Consider the following 17,594-nt stretch of genomic DNA (forward strand, 5'->3'; position numbering starts at 1 on the left):
ATTATGGTCAGTTGCCTCCAAACTGTACCAAGCACTTCTGTTCATTCCTGTGACAAGTGCTTATCCGGAGCCGCTCCTGGGTGTAGACTCTGTACTGAAGGTAACAATGCCATGGTGAGCAGCAAATGCCACCCAGCTGCTCGGAGCCTTCTAACCAGACTTGGCCCAGTTCAGGAATGAGGTAAATATCAGTGTAGGTTTTCTCCTTCAAAACTGAGTGAGTTGGAAAGTATCAGCAAGGCAAACAGCAGAAATCTGTTACGGGCAGACCTTCTACATAACTAAAAGGTAACACTAAGGGAGGTGGGGTGGATGAAGGATAAAGGTAGCCACAAGCTCACAGATAAGCATTAGAAAAATCAGAATTGTTTAAACACGAAGACCTTTTTTCTTCAGAAGAAATTGACACCTGTTTTCCATCCAGAAGGCTGTGAATGAATGTGTTAATACCTGGTCAGCTTTGCTAGTCTGTAAAGCCAGCCCTGGCAAACACCCCAGACGCCTGAGCATTGTCTGTGGGTCAGTAGAACTCATCCTCATGGAAGAGGTCCCTTGTACTGTGCAGAAGACTTTGCTGTTATGCTCATTACAAACTGCTCCTCCCTAGGTCTTATCTGGGCCCTGGTCCTCAGTCAATAGAACCCATTCTTGTGGGAAAAGTCGCAGGTGTTAGGAGTCTCGATGTAGCCACACCTGAAGCTCTGTTGTGGTAACTGTTTAAATGTGTAAAAAGGAAACCACCCGGTGTCAGACTCCAGCAGTTTTGGCCCAGCGCAGCGCTGGCTAACTGAAGTCCAGCCGAACCCTAGTTTCATCCTCGCCTCATCTGGATTGTTTCCCTGCCGGCCTTAACACATGCAGGGACCCCCCACAGCAGCCATGAAAGATACAGTAGGAACAGACTAGAGACTCCAAAGGCCAGGAGGGATGGGATCATCACCTGGGAGAGCACAGTGGACAATGCTTCCATCACATTGTGCGTTCTAAGGACTTACACAGACATGTAAGCACAAAGCGGGTGTCTTTACAGGGTGGAACTTGGCTTCCTGGAAGGAGCACATAGCGCTGGGGCAGGCACTGAAGTAGAGATAAGACCTAATCCTTCATACACAAAGCCTCGCACCTGTATTCATAAACCAAGTGAGAACAAAAGGATGGGTGGAAATGTGTTAGTGGTCTTTGAACTCCAGGAGCCTGGATCAGGGTGCTGTCAGTTGAATCCACGTTGAATGAATGGAAGGATACAAGACGATTTCATACACAGACGTACCTGAATCTGTGCAGTGACCAAGACATGCCAATGTTATAAAGATTTAACTTTATTGCACGTTTGAATCAGGGCTGCAAACTATAGCCTGCCCACAAACTATATACCCTATCTCGTCACCAGCCATGACAACTGTACATGAATGGGAACTGGCTGTGAACAGTCCATGTACTGAGAATGGTGTTGCCGTCTTTGTTTTGGGGATGCTTTGTCATCATTCCTTTCATTTTTGTATGCATGTGTTGTGTCCATGTATGTATGTTTGAATATGTGTGGTCACACAATATGTGGGTGTGCACACATGCACTCATATGAGCACACCTACATGAAAACCCCAAGTTGATGACAGGAATCATCTCCGGTAGCTTTTCTACCTTATTCATTATGGCAGGCTCTCTCAATTTTCCATAGCTTGTTCCTAGCTTGTACATTCCTCTAGGGATCCCCTGAGTTCACCTTCTACCTCCCGAGGCCGAAACTATAGGGGAGCAGCTATAACCACTGAGCATTTTTCCATGGGATCTAGGGGATCCCAACTTGGGTGCCCGTGCTTAATGGCTGAGCTATCTCCCCAGCCCAGTGTTGCCATCTTTAGTAGGTGGTTAGGGGGAAATCCAAAGAGGAATAGTCGTGACTATGAAGATGATTTAAGTCACAACTCTCCTGGAACTTTGCACGTTCGCTAGCCTGCTGTTGTTTATCATGTTTTCCTGCTTGGGGGCAGAGCTGAGTCCTTGTGACCAAGACATCTGGCTTGCAGAGCTGAAGGATTTTCTGCCTGGCCCTTTACAGAGAGAGTTCACTGGCAAACTTTTAAACCAAAGTGGAGCCCCAGAAAAGGCCAAGTTCAGACCTAGGACACTCTGACTCTTGTGCCTCCTGGTCTCCAGGTTTCCCCCGTTTAAGAATAGGGAAGTGTGTAGTAATCCAAAGAGTGCAGCTCCTTTGTAGGCATCCATCTAGGACATACTGTAGGCCTCGGTGGAGAGGGGCTTTGGCAATCTCCTGTCCCGTGAAGGGTGTTCCTGGGACTCAGTTAACTGCTTCTCTGTCTCTTGTCTTCTAGTTTCGTCCGAACTGCCATCCCTTTCACCCAGGAACCACAACGAGATAAACCTGCCAACGTGCAGCCCTATTACCTCTATGGATCCAAGGTAATTAATTAGTTACCCCATCTCACCTGTGACAGACAGGGTGCGAGAAAAATAGACAGAAAGGTATTCCCAGAATCAGAGAGTGTCAAGCAGTACATTGAGAGCCAGGCAGAAACCACTGCAGATACAGCCATCTTTATTGGTTCACAGCCAGCAGGGATGGGGTGACCAAAGCTGTGGGGGTTGGAGAACTTGCTGGGAGCTGTGCTGAGGTTTGTGGGTAAGTGGGTCTGTGGGGCTTCTCCTTGCGGCTTCCCAGTTCCTCCCATTTCTTAGTCGATGCACCCTAACATAGTCTGGGGATTCTGGGATTCTGGGCTCTGTAAATATAAGGGGTTTACGGACAGGGCTTGTAGGCCACTGTGGATGGCTGGGGCTGTCTCTGAGCAGAAGGTCTGCTCTACCTCATATGGTTTGTGTACACATGCGCACATCCTCACTCTAATTACCCCCACAGGGTCCTTCTGCCCATTCATTCAGTGACATTTAATATCTGCCCCGTGTCGGCCAGCCATGAGTTAGACATGCACCCAGGGCAAAGAGACTTGATCTACACCGACCTATAACTTCATGTCCACATGTGCGATAAGGAATGGCTTTCACCGAGGCCCACCAATGTCGCAGTTTAATCATGACAGGGACTCATGTGGGAGGAATAGAGGAAGCCACCATAAAGGTGAAACGTGTCTTTCACCAAAAAAAGGCCAGTGATTTTCTTGGTGACAGAACAAAAAATGGCCACCTTAGATCTCATTCTCAGAGTAAGCAGAGGTCAGCTTACGTGAATACGATGGGATAAGGCCAAGAGATCTTCAAGATTTACAAGTGTGGCTAACCCAGAGAAGTTCTGGATGGGCCACTCACAGTGTATGAGGAAGGTGCTGGGGGCGGGGGCGGGTGTCTTCTCCAGAGGAGTCAGACACTTTAAGGTAATTTTCTCAAACCAAAGGAAGCTTCTAACCCAGGTGTGATAGCACTCACCTGTCCTAGCACTGGAGAGGCTGAGGCGGTAGGACCGCTGTGAGTTCAAGGACTAGTCTACATGGCAGGTTCCAGTCAACAAAGGCTATGTAGTGAGATTGCACCCCAAACACACCAGGAAAAGAGGGTGTGGTGGCGGATATCATTTGAGGCTATTCACAGACATGGTTCACAAATTAAAACACAGACTTCTCTTTCCAATTCTCTTCCAAACCTTTTGCTATATAAAGGTAAGAGATGCTAGCCTCTCCTTTGATGGAACACAAGAGAGATGCTCTTAAAGCCAGAGGCATTAGCAGGCAGAATGAGTCATCAAATTTAATATTATTTTGTTGTATTTATTCTTACACCTGTTCCCTACTGTTTATAACAGCAGGGTCCTGGGTTTTTGTTTATGGGATAACACAAAGCTGCCTCCTAAGAGTCTGCGTTTTAAAGCTGTGGTCAGTTTAAATAAAAGGTGTCAGCTGCTGATGGTGAATAGTGATGCTCCAGTCTGTGGCTTTAGAAAACAATGAACCTGGAGACGCAGGGTGTGGTGTGCGATTGCCCGGAAGTAGAAGGAGGCCTTCATCCTTTTAAAAAGAACGACGGAAAGCAAAGCTCAGGGTCCATATCTGACTCAGCATTTCTTCCAAGTAGAGTGTCAGATTCAGGTCTGGCTACTTGCTCTCTCTGTGTGATATAGCTGCAGCTGATTTTAATATTGAAGCAAGGCCTGCACTGCAGTGCTTAGCTAGGCCTCCAAATGAACGACACTGAAGCAAGGCCTTGTTTGCCCCTGACATACCTGGAGGGTCTGTGTTTTCCAGCTTGGGGACCGTGGTCATCTGGCATCCATCCAACCCCACTCATCTATACAGCACTGAAATCTGAGAGGAGGGCAGTGGGTGACCTATAGACAAATTTTCACATAGGATGCAGTATACAGAGCATTTTTAGGCTGTGTGAAATGGGCCATCTCCTCCCCATTGCTCACTCTCTATAGTGAGGCAGTATGGCTGGTTGGTTGCCGCCCTCCCTAGCTAAGACTACCACACCCAACACATCCTGGTTGGCTTCTGCTTCCGGTTCAGCTTCTGCTCTCATCCCAGAGTTCTTGCGTGGCAGTTCCACCAGAGGGAGCCCTTGCAGGTCTTCTTCCCTCTGACCCAGGGCTGGGGCCTCCTCTGGCCATCTTACCAACCCATTGGCTTCCTCCATGTGGCCAGCTCTGTAAGACCATCGAGGCTCATGACAGCGGATGCACCAGAACTGGAGGCAGATGAAGGCCAACACCGCAGTGAAGCAGGCCAGAAGGATGGCCATCAGCACCCAAAGGGAAATTTGGGGGTCCACCAGGGAGCCCCCCGCAGCTAGCGGACTCTTATCCAGGGTGTGGAACATGGTACAGTAGTGACTGTATGGGAAGGCAGCCTTCTTGCAGCTGATACAGAGGAAGTAGAGAGTGGAAGGGGCGAGGTGTTCCAGTGCCACGGAGGTGATGGTTCGAGGTACCTTCTCCTCGTGATGGAAGCTGTAGCGCAGGTAGCTGGAGAAGATACTGTTCCAGTTAGGCCTGTACATAATATGGTAATAGTCCTCCAAGCAGGGCTCCGAGGTCGACCAGGAGACGATGGCTCCCGTGTAAGACACGTTCCCAACCTCAATGTTCATCCCGGTTCTGGAACCAAATCACAGCGAAGAGTGACGTCCCCCTCCGTCTGTGTTTATTTACCATATAGTCCTAGCTACTGTAGGCTGAGCATTTGGGATGGCCACCAACACTGAGTTCATCATACAGACCCAAAAAATGGAGGCCCAGAGGGTAAGCTACGTAAGGCAGCTAACAAGTGGTAGATGTACGAGTGGGAATGAGGGCTGGCTCACGACAAAGCTGGTAGCCCTCAGGCCTGGCCAATCCGTGCCCACATGGCCCCAGCCACACCCATCCTGGCTGAAATCCATTACTTAAAACATGGATCCCAGCCCTTGTAAACACAGGCACTGTGACGAGAGATCCATAGACTCTCAGAGGGCCTACCTTATGATTCTCAGATCAGTCCTCTCCTGGCCTCCTGACTCTGCTGCGAGTTCTCTGAGCTGTTACCTAGAACATTCTGCTCAGTGGCTGGGTTTTTTTTTTTTCAGACTCTGAGTTATGTTTCCCATGGCTAGTGGAGATTTACTGCGGCACCTGCCTGCCACAATTGCAATCTCACCTCAGAGTTTCTGCTAGTATTATGTTTTGTCAGAGTCCAAGGTAACAAGATATTAGTTTCTCAGGACAAGGTCATCAGCTCCCAAGATAGCTTAGCTTCTAATAGTCCCAGTACCATGACTTTTGTGGCTATCTAACCTCGTGGTTCTCAACCTTCCTGATGCTGCGCCCTTTTAATACAGTTCCTCATGTCCTAGTGACCTCCCCCAACCATAAAATTATTTCTGTTGCTACTTCATAGCTATAATTTTGCTACTGTAATGAACTGTAATGTAAATATCTGGGTTTTTCAATGGTCTTAGGTGACCCCTGTGAAAGTCTTTTGACCCCCAAAGGGGTCGCATGACCCACAGGTTGAGAACCACTGATCTAACCACTCACAGCAAGTAAACAGTTGCTGAATTCAGGCTCTGGTAGATGGCTTCTCACATAATAATAGACTTAGACTCTCCATCCCCATCTTACAGATGAGCAGGCTGGCATCTCAGCTAACGGGGAGAGAACTTAGTCACTGTGTTTCCCTGCAAAGCCACTGGGTTTACAGACAGCGTGACTGTGTGCTGGACAAGTCAGATGAGCCCTGTTCACCTTGCCGGCCTTGCTGCTTTGGTGACAGAGAGACGTGGGGGTTTGGCTTTCCTTCCATTCTATCTGTGAGAGAGAAAACGGTCCCTCTCAATTTCCCCTGATCAAAAATCTAGAGTCGATGGGAGACAACCTCTGTGTGTCCCGGTGACCATCTCCCCCTACCGTGTTCCCTATCCCTCCTCTCCAGCCGGACGTGCAGATTGCGTTGTAGATTGTCGGTCAGACCGTAGCCCAGAGGGAATACTAAGCCAAACTGATTTCTGTTTTTTTTCGCTTGTGTTGTTAGGGTAAGTGAACCATGGGAGAATGCCACAGTATAAAGCAGCTTTTCCATCCTTGATTTTCCTCTTTAAAGAAAGTGAAATGCGGGGGAAAGGGAATCCCTCTTTTCCATTTGCCTGGGAATTCTGCCCAGGAAATGGGAAGCAACGAAGATGAGACAAGTGTGTGCAGATCCTTCCAGAAATGACTATCAGGAAGGAGACTGACTTATCCTCCCTCCCTGGTCTCGTCATACATACTCACCTCCCCAACCAGGGACCCCCACATCCAGCAAACATGCTTCCAACTGCCATCAATGGTACAGAATTCATACCCTATAATACACAGCGCTGCACTCTGTAAAACCCTCCCATCGGGGTAATTGGGAATTCTATCCTCACACATGCCTTTCCTTCTGTTTGCCTCCTCTCTGCTGCTGGCTGTTATAGCCTGGGTTCCCTGCAGCGGACATTGTTAAGATCTTCTACTGAGGATGCCAGCAGCATCTTCAGCTTCCAGGGATAAATCCATGCCCCCCCCCCCATATTTATTTTCTTCCTCCCTTCTGTGTTTAAACTCTTCCTGGTTTTAGCTGTTCCCTTCCCACAGCCTGGCCCTTCTCCAGGCAGCGTAAAAGAAAAAGCCATTTTCATTGCCAAGACAGCCATTCATGCCCCTTACCTGATGCTCGCAGTGGGTATGGCTAGGCTTCTTCCTCTGAGAGGGGACCAAATCCGAGACGATGTGCTTCTCCCTCCTCCGCACCAGGCTCTCCCCGATCTCTCTCTCACCACTGAGTAACGCCACTGTCGTCCCCTACGCTCACATTATTCATCTCTTCAGATCAGCATCATTCACCATGGCAACCAGCAGGCATCTACGCACAATGCTTTCAGGGACCAGTCAGAGAAGGCTTTTGCCCAGTGAGAGGAGCTTTGGTTCCTCCAGCCAAAATAATGGGCAGTATTCTGCAGGTCGATCCCCGCAACACTGAATTCTTCTGATGCTCCTGTTTTCTTTGTAGTTGGCTTGTTATCAATGCTGTGTGTGTGTGTGTGTGTGTTCAGCGCACGTGTACATGTTATGCCTGTGTAGAGATCAGAGGCCAGCCTTGAGTGTCATTCCCCAAACATGTACTATCTGCTTTCTATTTGAGACAGAGTCTCTCATCAGCCTGGGCTTTCACCAAGCAGGCTAAGGCCAGCCGGTCAGTGAATTTTACTAGCTCTCAGATTAAAGATGTATACCACCATACCTGGCATTTTTCCACGAGTCTTGGGGATTGAATCCAGGTCCTCGGGCTCACCGTATCCCAGGCTGACTAGTTATAATTTTCTTACTCTGGTCAGATCTTCTTAGTGGATAGTGGTTTCAAATGCAAAGATGCCCCTCTCTGTTCCACAAGGTTGTAAGCTCATTCCCATCCTCTCCCATCCCACTTCTCCTCTGTGACTCTTCCCCGCCTGTACATTCTCTGCCTTCTTCCTCCTGCATTGCCCCTGTGTTATGGTTCTGGGCAAGAGTCTTTCATAGTCTGGATCCCAGTTCCTCCATCTATAAAACTATGAACACAGCAGGAGATAGTTATAGGCACTAACAGTTCACATACATGTCTCCTTTGTCAAGATTACTCAACCAATATAGCCCTCAAACTGGATTGATTAGTGGTCCCCACTTCAGAACACGCCTGATTTAGAAGTTGAGTCTTCGTGGGTGGTAATTGGTTAAGGGTCTCAGGATGAAATCATCTTTAATTAACTCTATTGACTGGAATCTTTTTGAGAGAAAGGAGAAGGGTTGCACACATAGAGACACACACAAGGAAGAGGCTGTGTTGAGACAGAGGCATGGATGGGAGTGATGGAACCATAAGCCAGTGAACACCAGAAGCTGCCAGAAACAAGGAATAAGTGTCCTCCCTTGGAGATTTTGAAGGCAGCGTGGTCCTGCAAGCATGTTGATTTCAGGCTTCTTGTCTACAGAACTGTGAGAGAATACATTCTGTCACTTCTGAGCCACCATGTTTGTGCTAGCTACTTTGTCACAGCCTTCTAGGAATTTAGCATAGCTCTTCTGGCCGGGCTGGCAGCTCCCAGCACAGACATCCGAGCAGCTGCTTGCCAGTGAGACACCTGGGATTGATGGGAGAAATGGCAGCAGTTTCGTGCTCTTAGGGCAGATGGTACCCAGTATGTCTTTTCTCTGAGGACTCCTGACTGCACTTCCACCGTCTCCAATTATCCCAGATCCCTTACTGCCTCCCTAAACATTACAAGAATGTATCGCCATGGTGGTGGCCTTTAATCCCAGCCCTCAGGAGGCAGAGGCAGGTGGAGCTCTGTGAGTTCGAGGCCAGCCTGGTCTACAGAGCTAGTTCCAAGACAGGCTCCAAAGCTACGAAGAGAAACCCTGTCTTGAAAAATGACAAAAAAAAAAAAAAAAAAAAAAAAAGGAGACTATATTGTCACCATCTGTATGGGAGCCCCAAACATGTCTGAAATGGAGAGTGGGAATGAACTCAGAATCATTTTCACATGTGTGTAGGCAGGCTGTGAGTGTGTGTGCATGTGTGTGTGTTCTAGTGTGTGTGCACAGGTGCATGTGAATATGTGTATGGCCATATAGAAGCCAGAAGCTCATGTCTGTTGGCTTCCTCAGTCGTTACCCACCCTCTCTATTAAGGTAGGGTCTCTTACTTGAGCCTAGAGCTCAACAATTTAGCTATTTGTTCTGGTCAGCTTGGCCTAGGGATCCCCTGTCCCAGCCTGCTGTGTGCTGGGATTCCAGGCAAGCCACCATGTCTGCCCCAGCGTTTACATGGATGCCAGGGAGCTAAACCCAGCCTCCATGCTTACGTGGCAAATGCTTCACCCTGAGAGCCCTAGGTCTGGATTTCCTGACTCCCTCCCCCCCCCCCCCCTTGCCTTTTAGTACCTGACTACAGTGGACCTCAGAGAGTGTACATGTGCTTCCATAGTTAGGAGAGCTAAAGAGTTAATTTCAAAGAAAACTGTGGCCCCATGAGCCTGGAGACGTAGGAAATGGAAGGAAAGTAGTGACCAGGTGCAGTTAAATCGGAGGAATAGCTTCTAATGCTCTATAACACGGCAGGGCAGCTATGATTGACAGCAGCTCATTAGTTCAGAGTAACAGGAGGAAGGATTTTGAATGTCCTCAATACATGAGTGTCTGAGGTAATGGATATGCCAATCATCACTGCGGTCTCTGTGCACTGAATGTCACGCTGTATCGCTTCAACACATACAATGACTGTGCATCAATTAAAGGAAAAAGTATTCTAAAAAAGTCAGCTTCCTCCTTCTTGGTTCTCGGACAAAGCATCTTAGTAAAGCCATGGAGGTCACCTGATGAGCCCTGTCAGTGAGCATCAAAAAGCCAGGAGAAGCTGCCTAGTGAGTCTGGGCTGCGGGGCTAAGGGGCTCTGGAGCGGGGAGTCCTAGGGTGCAGGGTGTTCTGAGCCAGCAGGTGCTCTTGGCCTTCTCTTGGCATTCAGTCTTCCCAGGAGCCAGCTTTAAATCTGCTGTGGGCAGGCACACAGCAAGTCTCTTCTCAAATGCTAATGGCTGTGCCCCGCAGAGCAGAGGCCCTCTCTCCACAGAAGGGCAGGTGCCACAGTTTTTGGGTCGTCCTTTCAAAGGTTATTTCGAGGGGAATAAAAATACTCGGGTTAGCCAGAGAAGAGACAAGGCGAAACTCCATCCTTTTCCACAGAGTGGGAGTCTGTCTCTAACGCTCGTGGATGGCTCTTCGTGTGAGGAATTAAGAGACTCAGAGCATATGAGGACCGGCCACCCCTCATTTCATAGTCCCATTGGAGAGGGATTAGCGGTGTATCTCTGTTGGTAGAATGCTTGCCTAGCATGCTGGGTTTAGTCCCCAGGCCTTCATATACCGGGTGTGGTGGCTCATGCCTATAAATCAAAGCACTCCAGAGGTGGAGGCAAAAGGATCAGAAGTTCCAGGTCATCCTGGGCTATGTGAGGCTGTCTCAAAAATAAAGGGCGGGGGTGGGGGGGTGGGGGTGGAGAGGAGGACAAAATCCAGAAAGAATACATGACATTCCTCAGTCACATGACTGATAAGTGGTAGAACAGGAACACAGTCCACCTCTCATCTTGCTTTCCTGGTCTTACCTCTTGTTCACAGCCCCTGAGCCAGCGAACCTTTCAGCCAGTGAGATAGTTTATCTCATTCCTTCTCTACCCTCAGACACCGCTTTCCACAGCATGTACAACTGTGGCCTCTTCGGCCGTGGGGCCAGATGCTTCCTAGTTGATAATGTCTTTCAGTGGCAGATTCCTCTCCGAGGAAATCGGCCTTGACTGAGGGGTTCCTGGATCTTCTTGGCAGTGAAGAAATGACCTGAGAGTATCCCTCAGATACTGTGTTTGTACTCGGAAAAGGCGTCATACCCAGGCAGCAGGCCTTAGGGCAGTGGTCCTCAGCCTTCCTAATGCTGCGACTCTAATACAGTTCCTTGTGCAGTAGTGACCCCCAACCATAAAATTATTTTTGTTGCTACTTCATAACTATAATTTTGCTACTGTTATGAATAGTAATGTAAATATCTGATATATTGGAGATCTGATATGTGACCCCTATGAATGGATCGTTCGACCCCTCAAAGGGGTCACAACCTGCAGGTCGAGAACCTGCTTTAGCATATCCAGCCCAGAGGCCAATTCTGGACGTGTGGCCATTAACACAGTTTCTCCCTCTCTTCTGACTTGACTTACTCGACTCTACAGTAAGGATATCAATGCTTTTATAAAGCATAAAATACCTGCTTTATGCTATCGATAAACTCATCCACATCTGTGAAGAGTTGGGCCTAGAAACAGTAATCTTGATATTAGGAAAAGGTTGTTGGTATAGTGCCACTTGGAGCTTCATCCTGAGGCCCCAAGAAGCAAGATTCACACCATCAATAGCAGGCACTGTCTTCCTTCTCCTTACATCAGCATCCTTGGTTCTAAATCTTTAGTGCATGCCCATATTGTGCATAACTGAAAGAGTAGAGAAAGGTCCAAGGTGTTGCAGAACTCAGAAGTCACCCCGGAAGCATGTGGTACGCAGTCTCTGTTTGCACATCACCACACACAGCAGGGATGGAAAGTCAGGCTGACTAGACTTCCAAAGCCAAATTACATGACAACGGTGCTTCAGGCCGAGGCCAGGTAGCCACAGAGCCTGGGCTCCCGACTGGCCCCTGATGGCCTTTGGCACTCCTTGTATCCCTCTACACTACCCTGCTTTGCCTTGATGTTACCAGCTCTTGAAGGACAAGATTGTGGCATAATATATTCCAGAATGATACGAACAAAGAACCAAGAGACTCTGCAGAGAACGTGCAGGTAGCTGTCTGAACGTAACTGAGGGAATTGGGGGAAACAGCACTTAAGGGGGAAGGGGAGCTGCATCCAGCAAGCCTTTCCTCTTCTGAACATCCCTGGAGTCCAAGTGCATCTGCCTCAGAACGGCAACACAGGAGGATGCCATCAAGATGAACATATGACCTGATGCTTTAAAGAAGATCTTCTCTGTGCTCTACAGTAGCGTCAGCTGTCATCCAATGATACAGATTTCAACTGTGTTCATTCATCTGTATTCAAAAGTATTCATTCTTTTAGTCATTTCCAAATAACATCCCAGCCTTTAGATAATGCTGGTGTTTCCATGTTAGCATGCTCGTCACTAGCTAAAGAATGCTTCTGTCTCAGCCAAGAATTGCTTGATTGTAGAAACTTCATCCAATTCTTCCAACAATCCCCGTTATGTCATGGTCCAGAGGGTCCAAGCCTCTCTGACCAACTGGGTTCATCTTTATAGAACATCTGCCCAGGTATCAACACATCTCACCTTGACTGGCCTGGAGTATTGCCACCAGCCCGGGTTATGACACTATCAAAAAGCCTCTCAATTGTACAGTCACCACCTGTCCCCGTGTCCCTGGGCCCCTCAGCATGGCTTCCCCACACCAAAGCTTTTACGATTACGGCAGCCCCTGTTGGATTTGGACTTTGGGTTTCCAGTTCTAAGTGGAGATGGCATTGCCTTGCCAGCTGTCATAGCTAATAACGGCTCCCACAGACAGCCTGTCCTCATCCTGAAACTCTTCTTCTTTTAGAGCAGTCTTTGCAGCTGCGATTAGCGACAGATCTTTAAATGAGCAGAGGAACTTGCATTGTCACGGAGAGCTCTGGAGCATCACAAGTGGCCTTAGAAGAGAGGGTCACCTAGCAGGAGGACTTGATAGAAAAGCTGAGTAGAGAGACTGGATGCGAGGAGTGATGTGGTCACAAAATAGGAGTGCTGGCAGCCCCTGGTAGCTCGAAGGAGCAAGGAACAGATTTTCCACTGGAGCCTCTGAGAGAATGTGGAAGTGCTAAATCTTAGTGTGGGACCGGTGGTGGTGATTTTTTTTTTCTTCATAGCTACCAGAATGTTTCAAGGTACCAGGTTTGTAGTAATTTCTTACGGTGGCCACAGAAAACACGTTGGACAACAGTAAGAAGTTAAAAGGTAAAAGATTTGGGCGTAGTGGTATATGCTTTTAATCCCTGCGTTCAGGAGGCAGAAATGGGCAGATTAGTGATTTTGACGCCAATGTGGTGTACATAGAGAGTCAAGGCCAGCAGGGATACATAGAGAGACTTTGTCTGAAAAACAAAACAATACCCTCATCAAGATGAAGCATGTCCCTGTGTATCCGTGTGGTGTGTCATCAAATGAGTACCAATTATAAAGACAGTGGTTTGGTTTAGAGTTGGCTTTGGTTTCTCAAGATATTCTAACATTTAAGTGTTAGAGTGGGCATGAATTCTAGGACCTGGGAGGTTCTGTTTCTTTTGACTTTACGACTCATGACTCAAGAGAAGAGAAGGAAGCATCATTTCTTTAGCCTTCTCCAGCAACTCCTTTGGGTCTGTCACCCTGTGGACTGAGAGCCCCAGGGTGGAAGGCAGAGGCTTGTGCAGCGTCTCCACAGCTTCAGAAGCATCAAGAAGCAACAGGCAGACATGCCAGCCCCTTTGCCCAAGCACTAGCCAATGGCTCTGAGACTGTGACTGGGTGGGCCTGTCCTGGGAACCGTCTTTCTGCCAAGGATGGTCTGGGGTGGTACTCGCGCACCCTGTCAGTACTGACCCGCAGTGGTTTTAGAGAGCTGAGCTACAGCTCGCTGGCTCTCCAGCCTCAGTCAGAGGCCCAAGTTTGCTGGTGGACTACCGGCATCCATTAGAGAAACAAACAGGAAGTTAGGATGGGTTTTAATTCCTCTTGGGAAATCTTCGAAACAGTATTCGTGATTCCTGAGAGCAGAGATGCAAAATCCTTACAGATTGGGTTAGCCAGATAAATAGAATTTATTGTGTGGAGTGGCTGGCTGGGCTAACCGTCTGGTGAGAGATGGAGGTTTCAAGATTAAAAGTTTATGTATACTGCCTTTTAAAATGGTGTAGATGTTAGGTTTTCTTGGATTCGGTTTAGTTTGGGGTCTGGGGTGGGGGCTAGGCTGCCCGTACAGTCCAGACACCCCTGGAGTCACAGGCCTGAGCTGTCACTATTGGTGTAGTCATAACTGTTACATTGGGTCTATTTTCCCCACAGTTTTGGTTTTATTTTTTTAGAAGTTGGCTACTATTGTTTCTCTCTCTCTCTCTCTCTCTCTCTCTCTCTCTCATTCTCTCTCTCTCTCTCTTTCTCTTTTTCTCTCTCTCCCCTCAAAGTCTTATTTGTGACACAGTGAGATGACCCAGTGGGTGAAAGAAAGCTCCTGCCATGGAAGACTTAAGTTCAAAACTGACTCCCAGAAGTTGTCCTCTGACCTCCACACACTCACTGTGCCGCATGTTTGTATATCATACACATACAATGATAATACATAAAATTTAAAGAAACATGCCATTTACTTCTTCAGAAACTGTAACCTGGACTGCCTAGTAATAATTCCTGAGTTGGGTTGGTTTATTTCTTGATGATCTCCTTGGTGTCATCTAGCTTCAAACAAATCTGGTTTCTCATGGGCTACAGGAAATCTACTTAGTTTCCCATCAGGCAGTGGGTGTGGCCCAAGTCAGTGAGTGGAGATGGCTTGGTGTGAGAGACGAGTGGCAAATGTCCAGTGTCCCAAGTCACACTGCGTTCCTGTTTTTCTTTGCTGAACCTCAGAAAATGCCCAGGCTCCCCTATTCCCACATTTTCTCGATAGGGCCCAGCCTCCTGCTGAGCCAGCAGGTCAGAGGGGTGACCTTGGAGGGTGTGTGTGTGTGTGCATGTCTTTTTCCGCATGCGTGTGCTTCCTGTTGCATGCATGTGCTGGATTTGGGGGATGGGGCAGGGAGCTTGTTCACTTAGGAGGTGAAGTGGAAGTCTGCAAATTTCATGTTAGATCTGCTGAGGCCTAAACTTCCCTTCTAGGCTGATACAGGATTGGCACCAGAGACCTCCTAAGTGTACCAAGTGGGTTTGGAGGGGAGCATTTTTTTAACTCTTGTCTGGCAAAGTAATTCCAAAGTGTTTCCCCTCTGCCTAAAACTGGGACAGCCTGCTGAACAGTCTCCATATACCTGAAGATATTTTTTTGTTTGTGCTACTAGGAGGTACTGGGCGCTGGGAGGTCATGGGGAGGAGGGAGACTTGAGAGACTGCTCAAATGGACATGCACCCATCGAGAGAGCAGTGGAGATTACACTTTGGAAGGGAACGGCAGAGTACCTCTATCCCAGTCTTTTTCCTGGGGTGCAGGCTGCCCAGATCACATGTCTGGACAGTTCTTACTTTTGTGATGTTTTGATATTGAACAAAATCTATTTTATCAGCTGCTTCCAGCTCTGATTTTGGTCCGTCCCCTTGTGGGTATCCCACTGTGTTGTATAAATTAGACTTCCTGTATTGAACCTATATCGAGAGAATCACCACAGTGGCCATAGTTTCTGGGGCAAGTGGGGTTGAGCAAGACAGTACTTTCTTGGTGTTTATCAGCCAAACTAAGATTAATGAGTGCTTCCATAGGTACTTCTAGAACGAAGCATCATGCTTATGGCTTTACATACCTTACCTGTTAAACTTCAAGTACCATCCTCTTAAGGACTAGAAGTAATTTTCCCGAGTTCCTCCAAGTAGTAAATTAGGGCTCTGCAGCAGAATACGCATAACTTCAAAGCCAGCCTGGGCTACAGAGTGAGAGTCAGCCTCACAAAAATACTAATAAACAATAGGTACAAAATAGGACCCTGGGATTTGAACCCACCATGGCTGTGCTTACCCTTGAGCTCATCATGCAGTTTCAAGGTTTAGAAATAGAGACTCAGAAGAGACAACAGGCCAATTGCTGCCACCACTACCATCACCCACATCCATCCGGAATCCCCCTGCTAGCAGAGCAGAAATTCCTTCCCAGAGTGCCCGATATGAGGGGGCTGTTGGGACCAGCCAAGGGCTCTGTCACGTGTCCCCATGGCCACGACCATGCCGAAGTTTTGTCCTCTAGTGTTTCCTAGTATGGTAAAGCTGCAAGAGAAAACTCAAAGCATGGTTTTGCATTTGTAATCTTTGAAAAATAAGCAAATTAGACTATGATAGAAAAATAGGGGTTTTGGTTACTTTCTTATTGAGATGGAGTAAAACGCACTTAGCTCTATCTGGGCTGCAGTAGCAAGAGTACCATAGGATGGGTGGCTGATGTGACAAATACTTATTGCTTAGAGCTCTTGAGCTAGAAGTCCTAGTGCGAGATCATAGAACTGGGTGCTGGCAGATCCAGGTCTGGTCTGCCCACGGGCATCCTGTTATATGGCAGAGAGGGAACAAGCTCACATGCATTTTCTTATGGAGACACCAAGCCCCATTCACCAGGACTCTAACCACCCAGCATCCCCAGTTCTTCATGCTGCCACCTGGAGGGAACAGGTTAGGATCTCAGTGTGTAAATTTGGGAGGGTCGCAGCAACAGGTCCACAGATCATGGCTTCATGAGTCGTGACAAATACCTCAGACAACTCAAGCAGGATGGGGAGCTGTTCCACCTCCCTTGAACGGTCTGTACCCCTTTCTAGTCAGGTCTCTTTGGCTCCCAGACTCCTCCACTCTGAAGGAGAAGGAAGAATACAGAATAAGGCTTTGACGATGAGGGTGGAGGGTGGGATCTGAACCAAATCACACCTCCTATGTGTATGAGCCTCATGCCCCTTTCCACATTCATACTTGGTAATGCTGCCTGTTACAGAAGCACTAGAATAGGTTTAGTGTGCACATTAAAAAAAACACACATATATGACCTGGCTTCAGGGTTCTTGCAGCCACAGTCCACAGGCTTTTAGTACTCAACACTGACATTAGTGGACATCATAATCAGAAATAGCTGCAGTTCCCTCCCTCCCTAAACCACCCCATACATTCAAAAATGACAAAGGCTATGCCCTTCCCTAGGGTTAGGCAGCTTACTTCGACAGCTCCAGCTCCTTGGTATAGACTCCCATGCTCCACGCCTCCCTGTGTGCAGGGGGGGAGCTCACCAGACACACTCAGTTGGTGAGGTAACAGGTGTCCCAGTTTAGCAGGCATCCGAGTTACTGACGGGGACACTAGTTGTCCTTCACGCTAGAACTGTGATGCTCACTTCATGCAGTTAGGATAATTCATGTGTAACCAAACATCCTAAACTCGGAATGCACACCGAACCTAATTAAACCTTTGCCGATGATTTGGGAGGGCGTGGAGAGCCTTGCAAGCCTCCACATTGCAGCATACTGGGTCCTGTTTCATTCACGTAGAATTTCTAACTGATGGGCTAGTAGAGTGGCAGGTGCAGCCTGCTCACATCGGCATGTTCCTGCACAAGATTTTAATACCAGGAAAGAAAAGCATGCCCAGAAATCAAGTGAAACCTTAGCTAAGCAATTGGATATCACAGGTTGATGGTTTCAACTCCTACAATAGAGGGAGACGTAACAGCGGAGCTCTTAGAATCAGCCATACCTGCTCCAGAGCAGAGCTCACTCGCCTAGGGACTCTATGACCTGGAGCCAAGTTCGGGCTACCCAGAGCCTTGGTTGCCTCATCTGTGAAACGTGGTTAAGACCGTTACAAATCACAGTCATTTTTGTGTGCGTTGAATGAAAAT

The 17,594-nt window shown here is 48.0% G+C and overlaps 2 protein-coding genes across 4 annotated transcripts in view; one reads left to right on the forward strand and one right to left on the reverse strand.

Annotated features, from left to right (window-relative positions):
* Cyfip2 (cytoplasmic FMR1 interacting protein 2) overlaps positions 1-17,594 on the forward strand; it is a 121,805-nt gene that overhangs the window by 69,091 nt on the left and 35,120 nt on the right. For all 3 annotated transcript variants that reach the window (XM_041675908.1, XM_041675910.1, XM_041675909.1), the window contains one exon: positions 2,334-2,421. In XM_041675908.1, the coding sequence (XP_041531842.1) occupies positions 2,334-2,421 (88 nt within the window). The remainder of the gene's footprint in view (positions 1-2,333; positions 2,422-17,594) is intronic.
* On the reverse strand, positions 2,548-7,260 carry Fndc9 (fibronectin type III domain containing 9). The gene is made up of 2 exons (XM_041675912.1): positions 7,133-7,260; positions 2,548-5,065 (listed from the first exon to the last, which is right to left on the reverse strand). Exon 2 carries the CDS (start codon positions 5,056-5,058, stop codon positions 4,378-4,380), a length of 681 nt encoding a protein of 226 aa, XP_041531846.1. The 5' UTR covers positions 5,059-5,065; positions 7,133-7,260; the 3' UTR covers positions 2,548-4,377.

Source organism: Microtus oregoni, unplaced genomic scaffold, assembly GCF_018167655.1.
Source record: "Microtus oregoni isolate MIOR12 unplaced genomic scaffold, Mior012 000027F_ref0000203, whole genome shotgun sequence".
In the NCBI taxonomy this organism is placed as follows: domain Eukaryota; kingdom Metazoa; phylum Chordata; class Mammalia; order Rodentia; family Cricetidae; genus Microtus; species Microtus oregoni.

Coding starts and splice junctions, on each gene's coding strand:
- Fndc9 (XM_041675912.1), bottom strand. CDS start 5,058: ATGAACATTGAGGTTGGGAACGTGTCTTACACGGGAGCCATCGTCTCC.